Source organism: Nilaparvata lugens, chromosome 9 (assembly GCF_014356525.2).
Source record: "Nilaparvata lugens isolate BPH chromosome 9, ASM1435652v1, whole genome shotgun sequence".
Classification (NCBI taxonomy): Eukaryota; Metazoa; Arthropoda; class Insecta; order Hemiptera; family Delphacidae; genus Nilaparvata; species Nilaparvata lugens.
Window position 1 is genome coordinate 29,958,210 of NC_052512.1, and position 23,897 is coordinate 29,982,106.

General features: G+C 35.2%; 1 protein-coding gene and 1 long non-coding RNA gene across 3 annotated transcripts; one reads left to right on the forward strand and one right to left on the reverse strand.

Annotated features, from left to right (window-relative positions):
• Positions 1 to 1,878: 1,878 nt before the first annotated feature.
• LOC111054605 lies at positions 1,879 to 14,656 on the forward strand. 2 transcript variants are annotated; one of them, XM_039435208.1, is made up of 4 exons: positions 1,882 to 2,076; positions 6,958 to 7,002; positions 10,117 to 10,360; positions 12,765 to 14,656. In XM_039435208.1, exons 1-3 carry the CDS (start codon positions 2,038 to 2,040, stop codon positions 10,237 to 10,239), a joined length of 207 nt encoding a protein of 68 aa, XP_039291142.1. In that variant the 5' UTR covers positions 1,882 to 2,037; the 3' UTR covers positions 10,240 to 10,360; positions 12,765 to 14,656. The 2 variants fall into 2 exon arrangements, with proteins under 2 accessions (XP_039291140.1, XP_039291142.1); XM_039435206.1 differs by lacking the exon at positions 6,958 to 7,002 and having other exon boundaries at positions 1,879 to 2,076.
• A 3,217-nt stretch (positions 14,657 to 17,873) lies between these two features.
• On the reverse strand, positions 17,874 to 19,854 carry LOC120352899. Its single transcript, XR_005572124.1, has 2 exons — positions 19,772 to 19,854; positions 17,874 to 18,110 (listed from the first exon to the last, which is right to left on the reverse strand). It is a non-coding gene; the product is annotated as an uncharacterized LOC120352899 (long non-coding RNA).
• Between the last annotated feature and the right edge of the window lie 4,043 nt (positions 19,855 to 23,897).

Consider the following 23,897-nt stretch of genomic DNA (forward strand, 5'->3'; position numbering starts at 1 on the left):
GATTAAACATAACTTATCATACACATGATGAACATATGTGTTTGTCAACTTCCGTTCAATCTAATAATAATCTATAAGGATAGTTATAACCATTTTGTTAATGGCTTTGGTGTAAACCCAGCTTAAAGATGCATACCTCTTCAAATTGATTGAAACTATAGACCTTACACAAATACAGTAATAGACTGGCTTCTCCACACATCTGTGTAATCACTTGTCAGCTGATTTATGATGAATAATTCTATAGTCTCATTTCTACTCTAATATTGGCGTATGAAGGAGGCTCCTTTTTCCTTTTATATTATCCTTGAAATGCAAAATTTCCAAAAACCGTGTATATACGTCGACGCGCAATCAAAAAAGGAACATACCTGTCAAATTTCATGAAAATCTATTACCGCGTTTCGCGGTAAATGCGCAACATATAAACATTTTAACATTAAGAGAAATGCCAAACCGTCGACTTGAATCTTAAAAAATCGTAAAATCGAATCGTAAAATCGTAATTTTTAAATATGTAGCCACCAATTGTCATATGTGATTCCATCAAATTATTCTCGTTTAAGAATGAGGCTTGCAGTTCAATGAGCAAGGAAAGTTGTGATTTACCCCACCAGATTTCAGACATGCCGCTTTTTTATTTCTATCTAACAGGGCCCCAAAAATGCAACTCGATTTCATTCCGATTGTCTTCTTCATTCTTCTCCTTCTGCTGCTTATTCTACTCCTTCTTTTTCTTCTTCTTCTTCTTCTTCTTCTTCCTCTTCTTCTTCTTTTCCTTCTGCTGCTTCTTCTTCTTATTCCTCTTCTTTTTCCTCTTCTTCTCCTTCCACTTCTCCTTTTCATTCTTCTTCTTCTTCTTCTTCTTCTTCTTCTTCTTCTTCTTCTTCTTCTTCTTCTTCTTTCTTCTTCTTCTTCTTCTTCTTCTTCTTCTTTTCTTCTTCTTCTTCTTCTTCTTCTTCTTATTCTTCTTCTTATTCTTCTTCTTATTCCTCTTCTTTTTCCTCTTCTTCTCCTTCACTTCTCCTTTTCATTCTTCTTCTTCTTCTTCTTCTTCTTCTTCTTCTTCTTCTTCTACTCCTTCTTCTTCTTCTTCTTCTTCTTCTTCTTTTCCTTCTGCTGCTTCTTCTTCTTATTCCTCTTCTTTTTCCTCTTCTTCTCCTTCCACTTCTCCTTTTCATTCTTCTTCTTCTTCTTCTTCTTCTTCTTCTTCTTCTTCTTCCTCTTCTTCTTCTTCTTTTCCTTCTGCTGCTTCTTCTTCTTATTTCTCTTCTTTTTCCTCTTCTTCTCCTTCCACTTCTCCTTTTCATTCTTCTTCTTCTTCTTCTTCTTCTTCTTCTTCTTCTTCTTCTTCTGCTTATTCTACTTCTTCTTCTTCTTCTTCTTCTTCTTCCTGTTCTTCTTCTTCTTCTTTTCCTTCTGCTGCTTCTTCTTCTTATTCCTCTTCTTTTTCCTCTTCTTCTCCTTCCACTTCTCCTTTTCATTCTTCTTCTTCTTCTTCTTCTTCTTCTTCTTCTTATTATTCTTCTTCTTCTTCTTCTTCTTCTCCTACTCCTTCTCCTTTTCCTAATTTTTGTTTATAAATTAGACTTATAGTACCCTTTTTTGAAATCTGTAATTTCAATCTATCATTTTATTAATTTCAAAAAAGGGTAATATAATATTATATTTTTTAGATATATATAAGAAATACGCTGACATTTAGATGGTCAATCCTACTTTCCATAATAATTATTGGTGATTCATTTACCTCTTGATGGCCGAATTTCAAATTGGGATGAAGCAAAAACCTGTGTCTCACTTTATTCACTCTGTGAATTGACGTTAATGCAAAAATAATTAGATAGGATAATTCGCTCACATGCTTTGGGATATTTTTATCTAAAAATATTATTGCTCATCAGTTGAAGATAGCACTTGATGGCGATCACACCTTCTCAAAAATCTTCTCGATTTTCAAGTTTAATTCTTTATTCTCAAGTTGATTGACTTTCATTGTTGGTTTTTTCAATCCAAGTTATTCCATATCAACTGAATATGACGAGCGGAAAATACTTTGTGTGTCTACTTCTAATGGTGAGTCAGACGTATGTAATCGATTTCTGTTTTTTAATTCAATTTCAAATTACATTTATTGCCCAAGACAGATGTATAAAATATTGTAAAGGCACTGTCAATATATATAAAAATCACACAACTCAACACTAAACATAAAAATTATCACATCATTCTTTTGAGTTATTCACTGAATCATAGAATATTTCCTCAACTCTGAGAGCAGAAAAATCACGCATCTTCAAATGCTTATAAACTCAAGAATAGGAGTGAATAAATGAATGAATAAAAAATAAAAAAAGTAAACATCATTGGCAAGTCCTTTCACTCATAAACATAATACAAAGAGTGCAGTACATAGAGTAACATAATTATATAAAAGTAGAAATGGTGAGGTCCACGTTATAATGGCAGTGTTTGATTGGCAATTGTATTGCTATCCTTGTCTATCATTCAACAAAGTGGATAGCGAAATCTCTTTCTCTGAGAAAGAGCTTTGCTCTGGTGCCAGATAGTCTTTTAACAATGTAGAAATATAACTAATCAACAAAATATTCAATATTTATTATAAGAATATTGAAAAGTATAATTTCTTGCTTGATAAAATATAATTTCTTATTTTAAACGAGAATGAACAGTTAATATTACATCAATAAACCGGTATCAATTACCCTCCATAAAAGGCATTGACAAGACAGAGGATCGGCAATGTTGTTCAACTGCCAATCTCTCCCACTGCCTTTATAACGTGGTCGTAACTATATCATGATGAGAGTTCTATAGCACCTTTGGATCGAGAAATATGAAATTTTTCACTAATCGAATGGGTCCCTCTAAAAACGTTGCAACTAGGGTTGCCACCCGTACTATATAATAAAGTATTGTACTTTATTTGGAGGTCTTGTACTTTATACTTTGTAAGCTAGATAAAGTACGCAAAAATACTTTATTTTGCTCAATAAAGTTCTATATAATAAAGTACGAGGAAATCAAAACATTTTAGGTTATAGTAGAGTGGCGGAGACTGTCAGATTTTAACTATATATTGGCTACATTTTTTCAGTGCAAGTGATGCTGATGAGTTCAAGATCTTGTATAAAGTGGTTTCATATTCACTTTCTATTCCTGCCACTTCAGAATTTGTGGAAATGTTTTTTACGGTGATGAATAATAAGTGGAGAGATGAGAGGAGCAAATCATATTTGAATCTCATAAGGAATAATGAACTAATGATTTATTTCAATTTGAATGTTGATTGCGAAGATGCTTTGCAACTCTTCACCAGTAACAATTATTTATTGATGATGGCCAAAAGCAATGAGAAATATATTATCAAGAATAACTAATCGATTTTTTATTAAATTTAAAATTTATAATTAAACTCATTTTGTATTCCATTATATTCATGTATTGTATTTTGAATATCCATTCAAAATTACTCTATTTGCATCGGCTACTTATAAAAGTTACTAAAAAATAAAGCACCCTTCATTCATTTTTTTCCAGGAGCACATTCAAGCTCTAAAATAAAAAATAAAAAATACTCAATAATCAGCCTTTTGGAGCACTTGATAGAAGAAAACCATAAATATATTGATATAAATGCTAATATGAAGATTTTAAACGTTGGAAGCAAAAGCAGTAAATTAAATTATTGTAAAAGAAGATTTCATAACTACACTACAGCAAAACTACACAGTAATAAACTAATAAATATCATTTAATTCGATTAAGATAATCCCATTTTTTATAAAATTATGCAAACCAAGAAATAAAACATAATATGGAGGATAGTCTTATATGTACATAAATTAGTCAATACTTTTTTATTTATTTATTCATTTTGAACTTGAAAATGGCTAAAATAAGCTGAAACCTGTCGTTCTTTTAAAATATGTTAAATATTTCATATAAATAGAGAGTGCTTTATGTTTTTAATAAATCATTTAGAATTGTATTTTGAAAAGTACACATATCTTTGGCCAAAGTGCAATTTTTTTGAAAAATTTGAATTTCTTAATCCCCTTCCACAGCGTCAAATCAAATCGCAAATACGTAACAATATACATCAATGGATTCACAATGGAAGTGGCTACATTAATTATAGGGCTCATTTTTCTTTTAATTCACTTGCTTCGAAGTTAATCGGAGAAAACGAAAACATAAAATCGCAACCCCCTAAATTTTTAAATTGATATTATTTTATCAAGAAAACTGTTCGTTTTATTGAAAAAATAAAGAGATCTGATATTGTAGTCCATAATGTAACGAATCGAATGACATAATATAATAGAACTATTTCGATCAATGGTTACAGAGATAATTGATTTTCCGTGATTACCTGCATTTTTCAACTTTGAGGGCGACTAGGGGGGGAAGCTCCAGGAGGATTTCTTGGGACTTTTGGGAGATTGACCCTCTGGGAGGGTTCTATCGATGGTGGGAGATTCAGCTTTTATTTAATTTTCGGATCGAAAAAACCATTATTGACTGGGCTATATAGACCTTATGGAAATACAGCAATAGACTGGCTTCTCCACACATCTGTGTAATCACTTGTCAGCTGATTTATGATGAATAATTCTATAGTCTGATTTTTACTCTAATATTGACTTATGAGGGAGGCTCCTTTTCCCTTCTATTGACCGAGCGAAGTGAGGTTTAAGATTCAAGTCGTCGGTTTGGCATTTCTCTTAATGTTTAAATGTTTGAATGTTTAAATGTTTATATGTTTATAATATGTTGCTCATTTACTGCGAAACGCGGTAATAGATTTCCATGAAATTTGACAGGTATGTTGCTTTTTTAATTGCTCGTCGACGTATTTACAAGGTTTTTGAAAATTTTGCATTTCAAGGATAATATAAAAGGAAAAAGGAGCCTCCTTCATACGCCAATATTGGAGTAAAAATCAGACTAAAGAATTATTCATCATAAATCAGCTGACAAGTGATTACACAGATGTGTGGAGAAGCCAGTCTATAATTGCTGTATTTCCATAAGGTCTATAATTTCAATCAGGTACTTGTGGATGAGAATACTGCGTGAGGTCTACTGTTCACAGAACTACTAGTTATGTGTGCACCGAATTTGATGATTTTTGTTTAGTTGTGTTTGTTATGTTCAGAAGCAGGTTTGTGGCCTATCAAATTTATGATCAGACTTCAGGAGTCTTTCCTACGGTCCTTCAAATTTCATATGAAATCCTTTTGGAAGAAGATCTGTGAGCTGGCCACACACAGGAATAAAAATCACCTTTTATAATCATTGCGTCATCCAACAACCGTCGGTAGATCTGTTTTTTCTATTTTTTTTCTTTCTACTGATTCACAAAATTTAAATTCCAATAATAATGCTGCGGTGAGCAGCATTAATAACGCAATAATAACGACGTCCAAACTTGGGTCGTAGAACTCGAAATGCTGTAAATTTAGAATATGCACGGAAAAATCAGCAGCAAAGAGATATGCCATTCAATTTCCCAGCAAGCTGCATTCAACTATATCTAGAAATACAAACTTCTGTACAACTAACTAACCACATAGAAAGTCCATATTGAGATATAAAATACTGATTGTTGGATAATTTTCATAAAAATATAGTGCAACAGATTAAGCTAAGACTAAGCACACCTGAGGAGGCGCGCCTTGGTGATACAAAGTGTTGATCTTATGGAGATTGCCTTATCACACCGTTCCACGCCATGTCCGATTTAGTGTGTGTGAGTTCTTCCATTCAAACCAATATAAGCAAGAAGCACCTGGATGCAAAATGCCGCATCGCGCCTCCTAAGGTGTGCATCCAGCTGAAGTTTGTCATGAGATGCATCAACTATTTGGCGGTACGAAGTTCGCCGGGCCAGCTAGTACATGAATGAAATAGTGCGTACCATCAACCACAGATGCCACCACTAGGCAAGGGACCATTACACCAACGTCTTTACACTGAGGTTTCACATTGTGGAATTTTTCAGTTGCAACGTTTTTAGAGGGACCCATTCATCAATATTAAAGTGATGTTTTTACTAATTTTCAACAAAATTCATTACATTCTAATGGAAAATATAATTCTTAATGAATAATTATTAACAAACAAAAACTCTAAATTTAATAGCCTAATTAAAAATAATACATAGAAATCACTGTTAAGTATCAGAAATATATTTGGATCAATTTATTCTTCAACAAAAAATTGGAGCATTCAATTTAAATTTGTTAAAATTTATGTATTCAGGTAATCTTTTATTTATAAAATATAACATCATAGTAGACTTTTTGAAAAGTTTTAATATAAAATAACATAATAAATAATACATCAAATTCAAATTATTTATTTGCATTTTTATTCGTTTACAATATTAATTACAGCATGTAGAGAATTTCTATGCATTGTCAGAATATACATTTCAAAATATATTCAATTATATAAATAAGAAAATCATAAAATACATAAGACACTAACTTTATATACTTCATACACTTATTTATATAATAAACTATACATAATATAATTTGTGTTTTAAATCTGTTATTTTATATCAAAACTTTTCAAAAAAGGGTACTATATATATGATGTTATTTTAGAAAAAAAATTAGTAGCCCTGAATACATAGGTCTATCCTATGAATATATAGGCCTATATGATGACATTTGAATTTGGGACTTATAAATCATGATTTTAATAAAAACAGTATAAGAAATCTTGAAGCACTCTTTATTTTTTTTAAAAACTTTAAAATAGTTTAACAAAATAAAGAGTGCTTCAAGACTTTTTATATGGTTTTTTTTTATTTAAAAAGTAGCCCATTTGAATCAAGTGCTTTTATCATGTTTCTATTTTCTTATTTTCATACATAATGTGTTATTTTAATTTTTCTAATACAGTACTAATCATTTTTAACAGTTGCTTGCTGCTCCTGAGTGCTTTGCTAAGCATCGGAAACATACAGTAAGATAAATACGATTTTCTTACAAATTTCTTAAAATATAGTTCCACAGATACAGTATTAATACTGCCAGGTAGAAGCGTTGCACAGTAGATAATAAGTTACAGTGATTATGTGTAACATTGCTGTAATTTTATAATACAGATATGTAACTTATTCTGTTCAATTCAATTCAATTCAATTGAAATATTTGAAATCTGTAATTCTATAATATAGATATTTAACTTGTTGTGTGATTTTTTTAAAGGAAGAAATCGGCTTAACTGATTAACAAGAATATTTGGAAATTACTGAGACATTGCAATCATCCAAATGTATTGATGATTATTATAAAACAAAAATCCGATCTGAATGCTGTGAATCACCCCGAAGACTTCTGCTACTGCAAATATTGACCACATGGTAAACAGCTAGATGGAAATTCGATTCCCGGGCTGACAAATAATTTTTGAATAGTAGCGCTCATCAAATTTCCACCTAGCTGTTTACCCTGTGGTCAATATTTGAAGGAACAGAAGTCTTTAGGGTGATTTAAAGCATTTAGTTTGTTTTTTTTTTCGTTTAATAAACAAAATATTTGATTGTAAGGCCATACTATATACAGTCTCTGAATACACCGAGGAACATACTTTTCAACTTTAATGGTGCGTCAGATTATTAATATTTGGCAATTGAATTAAGATTTGAAAATTCCCCGGTCTATAGTCTGTGGCAAAGACCTAAAAAACTGAAACTGAACTTTAACTGATTAACTATTAACTGATTAACTTGCAATAAAAATATTTATTTTACCAAATATGGATATTTATGGTATGCAACAACTTCAGGGGAATAACACTGCTAAGTACTTCATATAAGATTTTCTCTGCATGGCTTTTGAAGCGTCTAGGTGTGTATGTGGAAGAAATAATGGGGGAGCATCAATGTGGTTTCAGACAAGGAAGAAGTACAATCGATCAAATATTTACCATGAAGCAGATGATGGAAAAATGTTTTGAGTACCGGTATGATACAGATCTACATCTGCTTTTTGTTGATTCCCGCCAGGCATTCGATAGCATCAGGAGAGAGAGAATGATGAGAGTATTACTTGCAAATGGAAAACCGAGAAAATTGATTAGTCTCATAAAGCTAACAATGTCCAGCACAACCGCTCAAGTTGAGATAGGTAACAAAACTAGCCGAATGTTCAGTGTTACTACTGGTGTTAGACAAAGCGATGCTCTCTCTGCAACACTATTCAATTTGGTTCTAGAGATGGTGCTCCAGAAACTCGGCACAAGCGGAACTATAATCAACAGAACAAACCAAGTATTAGCTTATGCAGATGATGTTGTCCTAGTATCAAGAAATCAAAATAGCCTCAAAGAAATGTTTAGCAAAATGAGGGAAGAGGCAAGAGAGGTGGGTCTTGAAGTTAACATAAATAAAACTAAATATATGAGAATGTCTGCAAATCAAGCAAGAAGGCAAGTATGTAATCTGGAAATAGCCGATGACTGTGTTATAGAAGGCGTCAGAGAGTTCAAATACCTTGGGGTAACCCTGACAGCAGACAATAAGACCAGTCAAGAAATACACAATCGGATAATGATGGGCAACAGAGCATACTTTGCCAATCAAAAAATATTTTAAAGCAGGCTCATATCCAGAAAAACAAAGGTGAAAATGTTCATGACGCTAGTGAGACCAGTTGTAACCTATGGGGCCGAAACATGGACTATCTTGAACAAAGATGAAAACGCATCAAGGTCATTTGAAAGAAAAATGTACAGAAGAATCTGGGGACCAATATGTGACGGAGGAGTGTGGAGAGCCAGATTCAATATTGAGATAGACCAGGCCATTGGAGCAGGAAATATGGTGCGTTTCATAAAGACCAGAAGGATTGAATTGCTTGGACATTTAGCCAGAATGAGTGACGGGAGGGTACCATCAAGACTCCTGGAAGAAAGAATGCTTGGGACGAGAAAGAGAGGTCGACCACGGACAAGATGGCTGAACGACGTGATTGGAGACCTCCGTGTGCTGGGCGTGGCTAACTGGCGACGGAGTGCTCAGGATAGAGACGAATGGAGGCGATATGTTGAGGAGGCAAAAGTCCACCCAGGACTGTAGAGCCGGATAAAGTAAAGTAAGTAAGTAAATATGGATATTTGCTATGAGAACGTATCGGTGGGGGGAGAAGCGCCCGTAGCGGGGTTTCCTCTCCTATATTGAGGTCTAATGGCAGTGGAGGACTCTGAATTAATAAGAGCAATCCCACATATAGTGAGGTCCACGTAATAATGACAGTATTTGATCAACTTTGGTTTTGCTATCCTTGCTGACTATCATTTTACAAACCTCATTTTCATTTATCATTTCCATAATTGAGATTCAATATTTTGTTAGTCATTATATTCTAAATTGTTGTAAAAAGATCCGGCAACATTGCAGAGCTAGAAAAAGATAGAGCTATATCAGCTTTGTAATTTTTTTTATTTATAAATAGAAAAATCTGGTGTGGCGCACTCACACAACTTTCCTTGCCGTTATGAAAATTGATCACCTGATAGTGTTCACGCGCATCTCAAGTCTAATATTCAAAGATCTGAGCCAGCTTGTGACAGGACAATAACGCTAGAGACACACGAGGTCTGCTATCACTCCATAGTGAATGATTTAATTAATAGAATCAACACTTGCCAACAGTTTGCAAATTGGATAATCTTTTCTTGAACTTCGAAATTATTTTCAATTTCAGGTGGAAATATTACTGAACATTATAATTGTAGAGATTTTCATGCTCAATCTTTTCCCCTTGACATTTTTTGTTTAAATTGTATCTGAAGCCTGATAATTGGGAATCTAAAATCAAACTTTGCATAGTTGGGCGAAACTTCTGAAATTTTTACAGATATGAGACTTGTGGCAGTTAATTGATAGAGCTTATCGAGCTTATAGAGCTTATATTGATATAGCTATTTGGGTATAAATTTGATTAAAATCGTTGGAGCCAATTTCGAGAAAAATCCTGTTTTTGACAACATTTTTGCCATTTTAGCCGCCATCTTGAATTGTTACTTGTCCCATGTTTGTTGAAGAATTAAGTTAATAATTTTCATTTTTTCTAGGATAAGCCGCTGAACGAGAACCAACCAACGATGTTTGCCACGTCGCCCCCGCTCGAAATGCCCATGTATGAAGAAGATTCAGGACCCGCCCTCATCGCCGCTGACCCAATGGCCTCCAAGTAGGTACCCTTTCTATCAAGCGGGCATCCGTCGCCACCCCAAACTCTTCCTTGATACCCTCCCCCAAACCAACCTGCCCAATTACATGGCAAGAGGCATGCAACTCGACAGCAATGTCTACAAGGTGAGTTAAAATATAAATACTAGTAGTTCTGTGAACATAAGACCTCACGCAGTTTTCTCATCCACAAGTATCTGATGTCACCTGTTCTAGATGATTCACGATTCACAGTTGAATCATAATTTACTCTTGAAAACTGTTAGCCTATTTGTTTTCTCCAAAATCAAAAACTCACTTATGTCAATTAACTCAGTTCACGTTTGAATTTGTATCCCATATGATAATTTATCCAGTTCCGTGATAATCTTTCCATCTGATAAAAATATTTCTCAAGTATTTTTTTTTTTCAATCAAGAATATATCATAATTTCTTTAACATTATTCAGTTAATTTAATCATTTTTTTTCAATCACCTATTAAATTTGTTTTTCAAATGTGAGAATATTGATACTGATGGGCACGCATCATAGAAAATATTGAAACCCTACATTATAGAAATGGACATGGCCAGACATCTGTGTAATGCATGCAATGAATAATCCACTTGTCAGCTGATTGATTATGAATAATTCTATAGTATGATTAGTCCTATCTTCAAAGTAGATGATATATTATAGTGATATTAGAGTATGGAGGAATCCCTTTTCTTTCCATTATCATTAAAATGCAAAATTTCAAAGACCTTGTGTATACATGGACGCGCAGCAGTTGAAAAAGGAATATTCCTGCCAAATCTCATCGAATTCTATCAACTTGTTTGGCCGTAATCGCGTTACATATAGACAGCCAAAAGAAAATCCGAGTTAAAACATAGACCTCACTACGTTCGGTCAAAAAATTTAAATCTGAGTACCCTTTTTCGAATTACTTCGTCACGACATGTTTCGGCTACTAATGACATTATCATGAAAATTATTTTCCAATCACTTGATAATGGCATTAGTAGCCGAAAAATGTCGTGACAAAATAATTTGAAATTGTACTCAGATTTTTATTTTCATTTATATTCAAAAGTACCCCTTAAGGAAAAAAGACAAGATGAGTAAAGTCTGATTTTCACAAGTAGAGTTAGTGGTCGAGTAGCTGGCATTCCAACTCTACTCTACTTACTTGGTCGAGTAACTGTTTTCTATTTTCGCTAGTACTCCCCTACCATCTATACTAAATTTCAAAATTTTCTGAGGAATATTATTCAGAATTAATTTTACTTTCACGTGATATGTGATTTTTCATCATCGCTCCAAGTTGTGGTACCTAAGTTGAAGTGAAAGTAGTGAGTTTCCAGAATTTTCAAAAATACCCCTTTTTTGAAAATCAGGTAGCTCAAAAACCATAATTCGTAGAATCTTGTATGACAACTCAATTTTATTGTCTTTAATCTTGTATGGAATGATTTTTTTCGAAAACCCCGAGGTTTTCGAAATAGAATGGGAAAATATTGAAAAAAGTCCCAAAACTTGATGGTTTTTGGGGGTGAAGCCGTCTTTCTGGCGTGCCAGCAAATTTCGGATTCAAATTCAGGGCCCCAAAAAACATATATAAGCCCGACAAGAAAAAATTCTTTCAGGGCTGTTTCCTGAAAAACTACTATGTGTAGCATGCTATCACGTTATGTTAGTAGTCAGCCTAAAGCCTGATGGTTTTCATTAGTAGAGTTGGGCAATAGAGGCAAAGTTTCCTGGGCAAGTACCAACTATCTTGTGAACTCTCCCAATGAAAACATTCATGGTAGAGTTTTCAAAATATAATAGGCTATATACATAAATATACGGGGGAGATTGGCCCCATAAGATATTATATGTCAGATTATGAATAATAAATTATATGAATTATTCACTAATATATAAAAACTTATTTCTTATTGATGAAAAAAATTGCAATCTGAACTAATCTTGTAATATGATAGTACCTATTGTTTTGTATATCTATATAGCCTGAAGCTCCCGTCAAGGCTTGAAAACATATATAACTATCCATTTTTGCGGGAGGATACCCAAGAGAGAATGAGGGGCAGATTAGGGTCAAGCTACACAAAGTAGTTTTCAGGCGTTTCCAGACGAGTCGGCAGGGCAGAAAGCTCACCGATTGGCTGATTCGGATGCTGGAGATTGGGAGAGCTTCATCTGAAAACGCCTGAAAAACGCTTTGTATGGCTTAGTCCTTAAAGATGGTCCAAAAGAGTACAAAGAGATGGCAAACATAGTGCCGGTTGCACAAAATCCGGTTAAATTTTAATCGGTATTAATTCCTCGAGAACTACTCAGAAAATCCGTCTCATCAAGGCGATTGGTTCTCTGAGGCGATTGGTTCTCGTGAAATATAATCACGATTAAAATTATCCAGCTTTTGTGCAACCGGGTCATACTTCTAAAAAAATTATATGAATCATTCAAAGAGGTTTTCAAATATAATATTGAAATTTTATTGAGTTTGCTTTGCAGCAACTGAAAAGGATTTTTTTTCTCAGATTGTTACCATGACTCCAAATGGCTTCAAAGACTACGCAACTTTGATTTCCAGAAAGTACTTGGATATTGACGAAAAAGTGAAAAAAGAAAAAGGCAGGAAGAATGGACAGTAATGGACAGTGAGGGCAGAAATGGACAGTAATGGGAAACAGTGTTATTCGTGACATGCCTGACTAGATTGCCTATCTAGATTGATATTTCCAATAAAAATTGAATATGAACACAGACAAAAGACAGAAGGGATATTGAAGAATCGATGGAAGATTCCTTTATAATTCTTTTCTCTAAAATGATTGTGGCTGATTCCAATTATTATTAGGCTAAAAAATAGAATTATGAAATTCAAATCCAATTAAAATCTAGATATAAGATTTATGATATTACTGTGAATAAGAATCATATCTGTACACCATACAGTTTAGTTCAATATTAATTATTATTAGTAGGCCTATAATGTGTCAAGATTATTTATGACTTTTTTTGTTCTTAATTCAGTTGTTTTTATTATTAGTGCTGGAAATATTCATTTCGCCACACTGCACAGAAAGCAGCTGTTTTCCAGTCCCTATGTAGATCTGAAAGACATTGTTTGCAGACGACTCTCGTCTGACGTAAGAAACAGGTTTCTTTCCGGCAAAGGCTGGAAAGAGTACCCTCTCTGGCCGCTAACATGGAACTAAGAAAGGTGAAAGAGAAATGGTCTTTAGAATTGGGAGCTAATGTATCGGATTTTCGGATAGATATTGATGCAATGCATCTGATGATGATAATGATATGATGCAATGCATCTATTTATTGTCTCTTTTGATTTAAAAATCATCACCCAAGCCAAGCTAGATGACAACTCTACTTGACAACATCGGGTGTTGGAACGCTAACGCACATGAGACTCACGAAACTGCCTAATCAGCTATACCTGTAGTGTGGTGAAAAATATTGTACGCGACTCTCTCAGGAAGGTGTTTACGGTATTCAGATAACATATTCCCGAAACTATCCTCATACTGTGAACACTAACTTTCTGTGCTTGTAGCACAATATACTAATTTCATAGCCATATAGTTTTGTTTTTTGTTTTTTCAATCATAATATTTGAATTCAATCTTCAAATGTTTTCAATTATTAAGCCGTGTCCACACTAAACAAATGTTTGACATACATGTTCGGCAAACATGTTTGTTGAAGGGATCAGGGACAAACATTTTTAAAAAATTGGTCAATCATTGTTTGTCAAACAAAAAATAATTACTGTCCAAACATTTTCAGTTTTTGCTGAGGAACATAAAACCTGCTCTCCCCACTCAATATTTTGTTTGGTGATTCGTCCACACTGGCCACGAGCAAACATAATAAAATCTGCCCAAACTGTTTCAACAAACATGTTTGTCGAATATTTGTTCAGTATGGACCTAGAGAGCAATTGGAAAACTTCGAATTTGCTGAGAAAGGAAACCAAAAATGAATAATGAAGATAATATAGTCAAAGTGTCCTACATTCTTATACTTTCGTCTTTGAAATTCAAATTCAAATTATATATTTGCATTTTCATCCGTTTACAATATTATTTACAACATTTAAAGAATTTCTGCATTGTCAGCATACAGAATTCAACATATATTAAGTTTTATAAATCACAAATTCATAAAATACATAATAAGACACTAAAACTATTGTATTATGAATTATGATTATTCCAATCTTTTTGATAGTATACTGTGGGTTGCATATTTTCTCAGTTTTTGCAAAAAAGAAGAATCATTCTCTTGGCAGTTCAAACAAATTTCTGTCTATTGTATAGGTACCGTACAGATACAAGCAATTTATACGTATATGGTGTGTTAAAATGTTACATGTAATCCAAATAAATAACAATAAACATATTTCTTCAAATTATAATTATAGTAATTCACTACTACCATAGAGAAATAATAGCATAAATAGATATCCCATGGTATAGGGCGTTTATGTCGCAACTTTCACTGTTATCTCAAGCCGATTATTGTCGATTTTTACTGTTTTGACCGAGTAATAGTATATGAACGGCACAATATGAGAAACTACCAGCGCCATAAAGCTTCACAGGAAAGAACTACGTGGACTATCGGCATGAGATAACAGTAAAAGTTGCGACATAAACGCCCTATGCCATGGGATATCTACTTATGCTATTGTTTCTCTATGCTACTACCTTTTATCTGTATGTGTGAACACTAAATTAACTGAGTACCGTAGGTATGTAGTTGTGGAAGAGATACTGTGGTATAGTGAGGTCCACGTTGTAATAGCAGTGAAGATAAAAGAAGAACGTTGCCGATCCTCTGTCTTGTCTTGCTTGGTGAAATATAATTGATTATTTTAAACGAGAATTAACAGTAGTTAATATTACATTAATAGACCTGTAGGCTATCAGCTACCGTCTATAGAGGTATAGACAGTAGCTGATACAGGTTTATTGATGTAATATTAACTACTGTTAATTCAGTCTATAGGCTATATGTGATATAGACGGTAGCTGATAGCCTGATACAGGTTTATTGATGTAATATTAACTACTGTTAATTCTCGTTTAAAATAATCAATTATATTTTACTAAGCAAGAAATTATATTTTTCAATTATTTAATAATGAATTCCTATAACTGAGATCAAATATTTTGTTAGTTAATTAACATTATTCTACATTGTTGAAAGACAATCTGGCAACAGAGCAAAAATAAAGCGAGAAAAAGATTCTCTTAAGGCAATACCATTGCTAATCAAACACTGCCATTATAATGTGGACCTCACCATAGCTATATCAATACTGAATCACATGGTCTATGTGCCGGTTGCACAAAAGTCGGTTAAATTTTACCACAATCAGAGAAGGCTATTTTGAAGAAAGGCCTTCTCTGATTGGTTCTCGTGAAATTGATCACAATTTAAATTTAACCGACTTTCGTGCAACAGGTACCATACGGTACTCTTTTCATTCAACTGTAAATTAATTTTATTCAAGAAACTAAACATTGATAATTTTCAATTTTTCTTGTAATATGTTATTATTCTTTTCAATCATCTATACTATAATAAAGGAAAGAACTGGCTTATATACGTACAGGATAGGATGTTTATGTTTGAGCCATCATCACGTCTGGACTACTGGACTGATCAACATGAGATTCTTCATATGGATTCTTAATCAAACGAGGATGGTTATAGGCCTATTTTCAATTCTTCAAGATTTCATCAGTCAAGTTTGTCAAGTTTTACAATAGACCCTTCGGAGCACGGGTTACCTGCTAGTTTTCAATATTTTTATATAACAGTAGAATGATATAATTATCGTTTTTTATTCTCATGAAATAAGAAAAAGAATCAATGGGATATCTGTTTCAATTGTTCTAGAATGATCAGTACACAATCAAATAGTTAAAACCAATATGTTTTCATCTTGGAATAATGATTCTCGATTATTATTCCTGATCATGTCAAGAGTTATTCTAGAAGTTTCATTCGTCTCATCTGCATAAAAATTAACTGAGTTGACAACAAATGAGAGAAACTAAGGAAAAATTATCTACCTACATCAATAACTGTTTATAGTGAGGTCCACGTTATAATGGCACTGTTGATTAGCAATTGTATTGCTATCCTTGTCTATCATTCGAGAAAGCTGATAGCACTATCCTTTTCCAGCTCCACAACGTTACCAGATCCGTTTTTAACAATGTAGAAATATACTTGATTAAGGCCACGCTGTTCTCCTATCTTCATTCACTGCCATTATAACGTGGACCTCACTATAGACGGTGGCATGCCAAATGACCGATTCCCGTTTGGTCGAAATTATTATTTTGTCGCAAAAGATCAAAAATTGAAGAATCCCAAATGGTAGAATTGAAACTTGTATTTTCTAAATGGTCAAATCCCAAATGATCGAAAAATTTCAATAGTAATCCCATTTGGCCGAAAATCTCAACTTTCGCAAAAGGTCGAAGATTTGATTTTCTCATCTAACCGATTCTCAAACAGTCATGTCCCATTTGATAGAAAAACTTTGTAGTTCGTCGCAAATGGTCGAATCCTATTTGGTAGAAAAGTTTTATAGTTTGTCGCAAATAGTACAGTAATATGGAATGTTATTCAAAAATTTCTTAATAAATAAATTCATTTATTAGGCTATAATTTATAAATTAATAAATAATATTGAAACCAACATGGCAAACTCCCATTTTCCTATTCTTTGTTCCTTCTCGTCGTTATGGAATGATTTCTTTCATGAAAAAGTTTTGATTAATTCAATCAATCTATTTTTTATGCCAAAAATACTTGAGATGAAATATACATAAACTCGAGAAAATAGTTATTTGTATATCTAGAGTGAAGAGTACTGTTTTTTCTCCCTGAGGGAGAAGTTTGAAGCCCGAGGTGAAGCCGAGGGCAACAATTATTATCCTGAGGGAGAAAAAAAAATTCTTCACTCCGTGATATACGCAACATTTTTCCTCCACCTACATTTTTATAAGAACTGCAAATAAGATAATTTTTTAAAACGTATGTGACCAAACAATATGTTACAACATAATCTAAAACGTAAACAGCTGGGCTGGCTTGTAATCACAGTTCTCCGCCGACTGCGCTATGCGCTATCTGTCGGCAAAAGCTGTAACAACAATGGCCGCCAAAACTACAACTATGATGAAGTTCCCGTTTCAAATTTGATTAGTTAATAAGGAATATTTGTTGGCTGGTATTTTGGTAACATGGAATAAAAAAATATTTATAAATTTTTCTAGTATAGTGCTATGAAGTTTGTAATAATTCTAGCATACAAACATAAATTTCATATATTGATCAAATGTCTGGTTGAGGTATTGCATTTAGTTGGTTTAATGACTACTCTATATGCTTCCTCATCTGAGCTTAGACCTTCTAACCTATTTCAAATGTACGTTTTTTAAATAGAGATGCTTCCCATGTTATTTAAATGGAGTTACTTTTACGCTCTAGGGAGTTTTCCTGTTTTTTCCTCCCGAGAGCGAAGAAGTGACACTTTAGTATTATGTTCCAGGGAGTAAAGTAAGCACTTTAGACAGGAGGTGGAGGAAAATACAATGTTAGATCAATCAGATACTCACTTTATCAACTGATATTACTCTTACATTAACAAAATATCCTTGCATTCAATTTCACTGGGACTAAACATTTTTGATGTAACAATAGAAAGTAACTCCAATCAAAACCTATGTTGTCCTGCACATTGGTTTTCATTTTTGAAATACTTCCCAATTTTAATATTGTGTTTGACTACTCAGCTTCTTTGTATAAAGAATGTTCCCAAAGGAATACGCCGTTTTCATCAACTGGAAAGAAATAAAATTATTTTTGTAATTTCAGATGTTAGAATTTGTTAAAAACTGCAATTAACCAACTGTTATAATATCATAATTAATAATATTGATTCTAATATCCAATGAAAGCTATATTAATAGAACTATAAGGACTTCCGCTACTAGAAATATTGACTTTTGAGCTAAATAGTAAATAGCAGTAGAAAATTTGTTGAGTGAAACTGTCCAAAAAACTGTGCCCAGTCCGGGAATCGAACCCGGTACCTCTCAGTTGCCGGTTTACCTCTTCGCCCACCAGGGACTCTCTGAACATCCTCACACAATGATTAGGTTAATCAAATTTATGTTAATTTTTAGAAATTTCTGTTAACAAATTGCCAGAACATTATAATAATAATTCGAATACGGTATTCAATGAAAACTATATGAATAGGATTAAGGACTTTTACTATTTTTGGACAGTTTCACTCAACGAATTTCCTTCTGTTATTTCTTCAATCAATATTTGCAGAATGCATAGCTATTTGAATTGAAGATGCTTGAAAATTGTAGCCGCCAATATGTTGGCGGCAACAAAAATTGATACTATTTGATGAATAATACTCATCAACTAAGAGAAAAGGTATTGATGGTTTTCTTGATTTTTGGAAAGTCAGACAGCTTATGATTTAATTTTCAGTAAAACTGATTTATATTATAATAACTGTAGTTGTGACTTCACGTTCATAATTCAGCGTTTGTGCCTAGTGAAAAGTTGTCTGTATATTTTTGGCTTCAAAATTTTCTGAAATAATTTATTCAAAGTGCGGTGATATTAAGTGCAATATTTGACTATAATTTGGTATTTCAAACATTATAAATTCAAAATTTCCAGCTCATATATATTTTTGGACAGAAATAGAACTTCAACTTTCCTCAGTAAGAACCTATTTTTTCGGACATTTTATTATTTACCAAAATTTGGGAACAGAATAGTTTTGGGCTATGCCTGTTCTATCCTGATCATATCCATTATGATTTGTAATTGTATGAACAAATAAATAAATAATACTAGGTGGAAAAGTTGAAGCTTATTCAAGTGTTTAGTCTGTAACGGTTTGTTACACCATGTTCTCTAAAAGTTGGTGATATGACTAGGTGGAACAATATTCGTATCTCTCCACCAACAAAACTCATTCGATAAATAAAATAAATTTTCTATCCAATAAATAAAATGATATGGGGATTCTTATATAGTGACTATTGAATTATATAGATTGAAGTCTCAAGAAATGCTTGATCACTTGCTGCTATCCATCAACAATCGATAATCAAAGTTTAATGATGCATTAGATTCAATGAGTGCCGGTTGCACAAAAACCAGTTAAATTTTAACCGTGATTAAATTCATAATAACCAATCAGAGAAGGCCTTCTTTATAAGACAGCTTCTCAGATTGGTTCTCATGTAATTAATCACGATTAAAATTTAACGGCTTTTGTACAACCGGCAATAAGTGTCTTAGAAACCTGGCCCTAGTCTGCTAAACAATAAAATTATCACTCAACTTCAAATTTCAAGAATCTCTGTTCTACTCTCTTATTGGTAGCACTTAGTAATGTTCATGATTCACATTATACTCAGACACAATTATCCAACTATTGTAAACTGGATGTTTGATGTTGAGTACTGACATCTTTGAATGACATATAGTTGAGCGTGTAGACGCCAAAGGGCCGCATTTCGATGTCGACGTTGGCTCGGGTCATCATGATGTCTCAATTTCTTCGTTAGGTCTGGTAAGTCGCGCTCGAGACTCCGAGCAGGTAGGATCAGTGCACAAAAGACGAAGCAGTAATAGAGGAGAAGAAGAAGAAGAAGAAGAAGAAGAAGAAGAAGAAGAAGACGGCCAGGGGGATGAGCACAATGAACCGTGCGCGCACCCTTCGGTCAGGCAAGGCCACCCACCCGGTACCGCGCAAGCAGAATAGGCCCACCCTACAGGACAGCTCCTCACCTCGTCCATCAACCTCCATGGTGAAGAGGGCGGAGGACAACCAGGCAGGCAGGGTTGAGCAGAGGCGCTCCCCCAACACCACTCCACTAACAACGAATCTAACGGTCGCCCAGGCCACCCAGGCAGAAGAAGGCGAGCAGGAGGGTTCCCCCAACTCTTCCCCATCCACCAACCGTGTTCAGCCCACCCAGGCTAGAGAGGTCGAGCAGGAGAGCTCCCTCGCATCATCGCCAACTAGAGTGGACGAGGCCACCCAGGACGACGAGGGCTTCACTCTCTACACAAAAAGGAGAAGAAGGGTGAGTCAAGATTCTAACTCTAAAAGTATTAACAGTGTGCCCACGCGCTTTTTTCCTCCATTAGTTTTTAGAGCCCCTAAAAACTGGTCGGTTCTAGCTTCAGAGTTAAAGCAACATCTGAAATCAGAGATAGTTATTACCTTGAAAGGTAATAACTACTCTCTAAAAACGTCCTCTGAGGAGGATTTCAAATCAGTCAAGTCTCTCCTTCAGAGAGAAAAGATTGAGTTCCACACCTTCAGCTCTGAACGTGACTCAGAACTGAAGGTAGTTCTTCGTGGCCTTCACTGGTCACATAACCCAGCTGACCTGGCTGAAACTCTGAAAGAAGCTGGGTTCAACATCTCAAGTGTTACACCTATTAACAGTCGTGGGAGGCCTTATAGTCTCTTCATAATCAAACTTAAAAAAGAGGGAGATTTTAAAAAAATCTACTCTCTTAGCAGCCTGTTCTGCATCAAGGTTCAAGTTGAGCCTTACAAACCCAAACCAAGCATTCCTCAATGCTTCAATTGCCAGCGATATGGCCACAGTTCAGTGAATTGTTTCCACACACCACGTTGTGTTAAGTGTGGAGACAACCACAAGGCAAGTGATTGTAAGAGAGATCTTCAATCAGAGAAGCCCCGTTGTGTGAATTGTCAAGGAGCTCACACAGCCAACTACAGAGGGTGTCCAACACACCAGGCTCAAATTAACAGGCTGCCAGCCAAAAAATCGACTGTCTCACAACAGTCGACTTCCGTGCAGCCTCCAGTCGCGGAACGGCGGCCGAGAGAGGCGAGAGTGGCCGATCCAGCCTCACTCTCCTACTCGGCGGCCGTTCAGGGGGCTACAGGGAATAGTCCGAGTCCCCCACCCCCTCCCCGTAGTCACAAAGTGACAAAAGTATTCATCAAAGAACGACCAGTGATAGTGAAAAATAAATTTCCATCACCCCCAGTGGAAAGGGTTCCCTCCTCACCTATTATAAATATTCGAGAGAACTTCCCCTCCCTCCCTTCCCAAACAAAAACACCACCTTCAGTGGAGTCAAACTCGGGAAGTTCACAACCTCCCTCCTCACAATCTCAACAGGGACAGGGAGGTCTACTGAGCTTTCTGAGCTCAGAAAAATTCGTTCAATGGGTGGTAAGTACCCTACCACGTCTCATCAATGCCTTGAACATTGGTGAAGCCATTGCCATTCTTATTAGTGCACTCCCCTCCCTGTTGAACTAAAATGAATAATTTCAAAATTATTTCATTCAATGCAGATGGATTAAGACACAAAATAGACGAACTTCGTCACTTTCTTAGTGATCTGGATATAGATGTGGCTCTTATTCAGGAAACACAAATGCCAACTACTATTCCAATTAAATTCCCCTCATACCACTGCCTTCGCTACGACCGCCTCCCTAATGAGCTTAATCAAACCCATGGTGGTGTAGCCCTTCTAATACACAGAAGACACTCGTTCTGTGTACACACACTCCCATCCATACCAGATATGCATTTAATAGAGCATCGAACAAATGCTCTCAACTACTTAAACTACATCGCCTCCAATCCTGGGAAGAGTATCTCACCTCTTTGCCACCCAACTCAGCCTGGCAAGCTACCCGTAAACTTCTCAGGAAAAAACCTCCAAACTCTCCACTTGAGGGCCCAAATGGGCTAATCTTCTCAGACCAAGAGAAAGTGGATGAGTTTGCCTCCCATCTAGAACTCCACTTCTCAAATCCACCCGTCCCTCATAGTCAAGAGCTCGGCACCCACTTTAGAAAAATAGTTGACAGTGTTTTAGTAACAGTGCAAGACCCCACCCCAAATAATCTCTCACCTTTTACAATGGGAGATATAACAAATGCACTTAAAAATACAAATCCAAAAAAGGCCCCAGGTCTTGATGGTATTTCTGGAAAGGCCATCTTAAATGCGCCTCCAGAGCTAGCCCAACACCTGCTTGTAATTTTCAACTCCATTCTGAACACCCAACACTTCCCCTCAGAATGGAAAAAGAGCAAATTATTCCTGCTCCTAAAGCCAGGAAAACGCTCCACCCTACCATCCAGCTACAGGCCAATCTCCATACCCTGCTTTTTCTCAAAGCTTTTTGAGAAAATGTTTCTGGAGAAACATATAAGAGATACATTAGATAGTGTGATAAGGCCAGAGCAGTTTGGATTTCGTGCAGGTTGTTCAACAACACTGCAACTAATGAAATTCTGCTCTCAGTTATCAGATTCTTTCAACAAGAAAGAGCACGTGGCTGCAGTCTTTATAGACTTCAAAGCAGCCTTCGACACTGTGTGGCTGGATGGACTACTCTATAAACTTTCATCTGTCTTTCCACCTTCAACAATAAGACTCTTCAAGTCATACCTTACTAATAGGTATTTCGAAGTTCACAACCAAACCCCATCTTCAGTAAACTCTTCAGCTCTCACCCCAGCAACAGCAGGTGTCCCCCAAGGATCTGTGCTTGGACCTATCCTCTACTCCTTCTTCATCAATGACATGCCATCTCTACCTTCAGTTCAAACAAGTCTATTTGCTGATGACACCACATTCCACTCGAGCAGCATGAATCTGAATAGGGCGGCCAGGAATGTTCAAGAGCAATTAAACCTGCTTACATCCTGGTGTTCATCCTGGAAGGTAGAGATAAATCCAACTAAATGTGTGGCTGTCGCCTTTTCCCGAAAACTCAAACTTCCTCCCACTCTCAAAATCCATGGCCACGCCCTGCCATGGTCCCATACCGTCAAGTACCTAGGTGTAACTCTGGATAGAACACTCACTTTCAAACAACACATTAAAGTGAAAATTCAACACTGTCGTGTGCTGTTTGTACAACTATTCCCCCTACTTGTCACCCCTTCACTCCCCCTGAAATTTCGGCTGCTCATATTCACAGCCATCATCAGAGCATACCTGACCTATGCCGCCCCAGTCTGGTTCCCATATCTATCGAAGACCAATAGAAAACGTCTATTTGGCCTTCAAAACAGACTCATCAGAACCATCTGCAACTTTCACTACACAGTGAATAATAGGTTACTCTATGAATATGCCAGTACCCCTCAATTACTCAACTTCATTCAGCTCACATCTCGAAAGCTTCATGATACAGCTTCTATCTCGTGGCGTACATCAATAAGGCAGATGTACGAAATACCACGACCACCTCAAACCCACAAGCCACTCCCATTTCAACAATGGTGGCCTGATTGACAGTTAGCAGTTCGTGCCAGCAGCTGATTGTCAGTCAGCCACTGTTCACAGTATTCCATTCCCTAGGAGAGAACCCTTCTCCATTACCACTTCTCCCAAAAAAGTAGACTTGGCAGGAAAAAAAAAAAAAAAAAAAAAAAAAATCATATATATATACATATATACATATTTTATACATATTATAACTTTGAAAATTAAATGGAAATCGAACTAGATTAGTATATCAGATATTGATTAATATTAGAAAAAGGAAAATTAGAGAATAATAGAAAAATGCACTTAAAA